The sequence below is a fragment of the Lygodium microphyllum genome, chromosome 4 (genome assembly GCF_053477565.2).
Source record: "Lygodium microphyllum isolate KBCC chromosome 4, Lygodium_microphyllum_v1.1.10, whole genome shotgun sequence".
Lineage (NCBI taxonomy): Eukaryota > Viridiplantae > Streptophyta > Polypodiopsida > Schizaeales > Lygodiaceae > Lygodium > Lygodium microphyllum.
This window is the reverse complement of record NC_141138.1, coordinates 55640688-55643743: the sequence shown is the minus strand read 5'-3', so window position 1 is coordinate 55643743 and position 3056 is coordinate 55640688. Positions and strand designations below refer to the sequence as shown.

The window sequence follows — 3056 nt, the reverse complement described above, 5'->3', positions numbered from 1 at the left end:
CATGTATGAGAGAGCAGGCGCAGCCGCGCAGGTAGTTGCAGATGCTCACGAGCCAGACAAAGCGTCAGAAGAAGAAAAAGAAGTTCTAAACATAGGAAGGATCTGTACCATGTCCTCTTGCTGGGCTGTAAAGGCAAATTATACACATACACTCACAAAACGCACACGCAAGAAAGGTGGTTATGGAACCACGGAGGATCCGCTGTGTATAGGTATGCTGTATCGGAATATATGGCGGCAGCTTCTTCTTCTTCTTCTTCCGATCCTTAATTCTTTAGTACGATGTCCAGCCTACTTTTAATACAAATCGACGTCCTCGTATACTCTTGACCTGCGGCTTATATATACTGACTATGTCTATCGAACTAGCTAATTTTCCTGCGTCAACCTGCTGGCCGGCTCTACAATACATTCGTTCTCCTTCCATATGAGCCTCTCTCAAATCACACGTTACCCTAATCATGTTCTGATTAAGCTCCGTGTAAACGCAATATCATTATGATTGATTAAAGATCTTGGTCTAAATTTGATATAGGCCAGCTATCATCTTCAGTAGCTAAACGGCTACCAGCCTAACAAAAACGCAGATTATCTCCGGATCATTTCATTCCATGGCAGTCCCGGGAAGAGATTCGGCAGCAACCAAGAGTGCATTCGCAATATCATGGTGCATAATCGTATTCGCCGTCAGCAGTGGCGCACTGATATCTGTCAATGAGAGGCAGATGACAGTCCCAGCTGCATTAAGCTGGGATTACGAGCACATTAATGGATCAGCGGCCAGCACGAGCAGCAGGAGCAGTGGTGGCGGCGCTAAATATAGCCAGTTGCCAGAGATGACGCCGATGAAGGCGAGTGAGAAGGAAGCGTTCTACGAGGTGGTAGAGGCTCTGAATGCGGAGTGGCAGTGGCGGGAGCTGTATCCGGACCCGTGCGGTGTGAACGAGCTGAAGGGCATCACGTGCGAGCCGTGGGAGCGTGACGGCCTGTGGTACTTCGCGGAGATAAGCTTCGGGCCGCTCTACGACAACTCGCCGCTGTGCGGCAGCAGCAAGCCGGCCTCCATCCACCCGTCGATAGGCAAGCTGGCACGCCTCCGCTCCCTGTCCTTCTACCACTGCTTCACCAAATTTAGGGCAACCCTAACACCGGCGGTGGTCGGTCTCCGCACCTCCCTGCAGCACCTCGCCATAAGAGACAACCCCGCTCTCGAGGGCGGCATCCCCGCTGAATATAGCGGCCTCGATAGACTGGAGCGGCTCGTGGTGACCGGAAACCCGCGGTTGCGAGGGGGCATCCCGGCGGAGATTGGTAGCCTCGGAGGGCTCCGGCAGCTCGATTTGAGCGAGAATGAGCTGGAGGGGGAGATCCCGGGCAGCGTCGGGGGGCTGGAGAGGCTGGTGGTGCTGGACCTAAGCAGGAACCGGCTGCGTGGGCAGCTGCCGGTGGGGGTGGGGCAGCTGCGGGAGCTGCAGAAGCTGGACTGCAGCGGGAACGGGCTGGGGGGAGGCATCGGGGTCTTGGGCGGCGCCCGGGAGCTGCGCCTGGTGGACCTCAGCCAGAATCAGCTGCGGGGGGGCCTGCAGCCGTCCCTGGCCGGTCTTAGGTACCTGACCTACCTGTCCCTAGCCCACAACCCGGGCCTGGGCGGGCCCCTTCCCGAGTCCATCTGGCCAGCTATGAAGGACCTCGCCACGCTGGACCTGTCCTGGGCATCCTTCGCGGGCCCCATCCCTGCCAGTTTGGCGGCCCTACCCAGCCTCCAGTGCCTGAGCCTCCACCACAACATGCTGAGTGGACCCATCCCCCCCTCCCTGCCCGCCTCCCCCCGCCTCGCCGCTCTCTACCTCGCCCACAACGACCTCTCCGGCCCTATCCCTCCCCTTCCCCCCGCCTTCCTCCTTCGCCTCGGACCTCACCTCAGCCTCGACCATAACCCTCGCCTCTGCTTCTCTCGCACCTCTTATGATCGTGATCTTGCAGCAGCGACAACCACCTTCATGATGATTGCTAACGTCAATGCCTGCTCCTCAAATGCATCGTCAAATCTAAACGTCGGGACGCAGCCTGCACTCTCCTCAGCCTCTCCTGATCTCCTCGGCTCTTTCATACTAAGTCTATGCCCAAACGTAGTGCAAACGCTATCAGTCATGCTGATTTGCTTTTTACAGCTCTGACATGAAACAAGGCACCCAATGTGATCGAAGCCTCTTCAGCAATAGCCATGAAACAAGGCACCCAATGTGATCGAAGCCTCTTCAGCAATAGCTGCAGGTTCATGTCACTCAAAGGCAGTCAAACCCATTCAATAGATCAACCTGATGTGGAAAGATGAAAATCTAAGCTGTCTAATCTTTTTGCCGGGGGGGGGGGGGGGGCACTAACTTGTTCATAATTAAAGATGATATAGACAAATGCTTTTATATGTTTTTTGTAATGCGGCAGGCCTTATAATGTTAGGGGCTGTAGCATATAGCTAATCGATTATAAGGGATTTTACGTACATGTATGTGCTTTTTCAAAACCCTAAACACACCCAAACTATCTCGCCTAATGACACTATAGACTTCAATAAGCGGTGGCTTTTCTTTCTTTCCCCATCAATACTCTATTCATATTGCTCCATATGTGCTCCAAAGTTTGAGTGTTTCTTCATTGAGGTTGCCTTGGTCTCCAAAAAGCATAAATTTCATTTTGATCCTCTCATTCAATCTTGTAGCTTTGAACCAATCTTTAAGTTTTCTCCATATGCTCCTTGCATGACCAAATTTGATGTCTCACCATCTCCTTTTGAGTTGCACAGAAGGTGTAGTTTTGGTTGACCATCATCCATCTCCCAATTCTATTATTTGTGGGCACACCATCTCCTTTTGAGTTGCGCAGAAGGTGTGGTTTTGGCTCACCATCATCCATCTCCCAATTCTATCCTTTGTGGGCACACCATCTCCTTTTGAGTTGCATAGAAGTTGTAGTTTTGGCTGACCATCATCCATCTCCCAATTCTATCCTCTGTGGGCAGCTTCCTAGTAGTGTCTTTCCATGATAACAATTTCAAT

General features: G+C 52.5%; 1 protein-coding gene across 1 annotated transcript; it reads left to right on the top strand.

The window, feature by feature from the left end:
• Positions 1-397: 397 nt before the first annotated feature.
• On the top strand, positions 398-2202 carry LOC148037065 (uncharacterized). Its single transcript, XM_087677233.1, has one exon. The coding sequence runs from the start codon at positions 612-614 to the stop codon at positions 2175-2177; it is 1566 nt and encodes a 521-aa protein (XP_087533359.1). The 5' UTR covers positions 398-611; the 3' UTR covers positions 2178-2202.
• Positions 2203-3056: the final 854 nt, after the last annotated feature.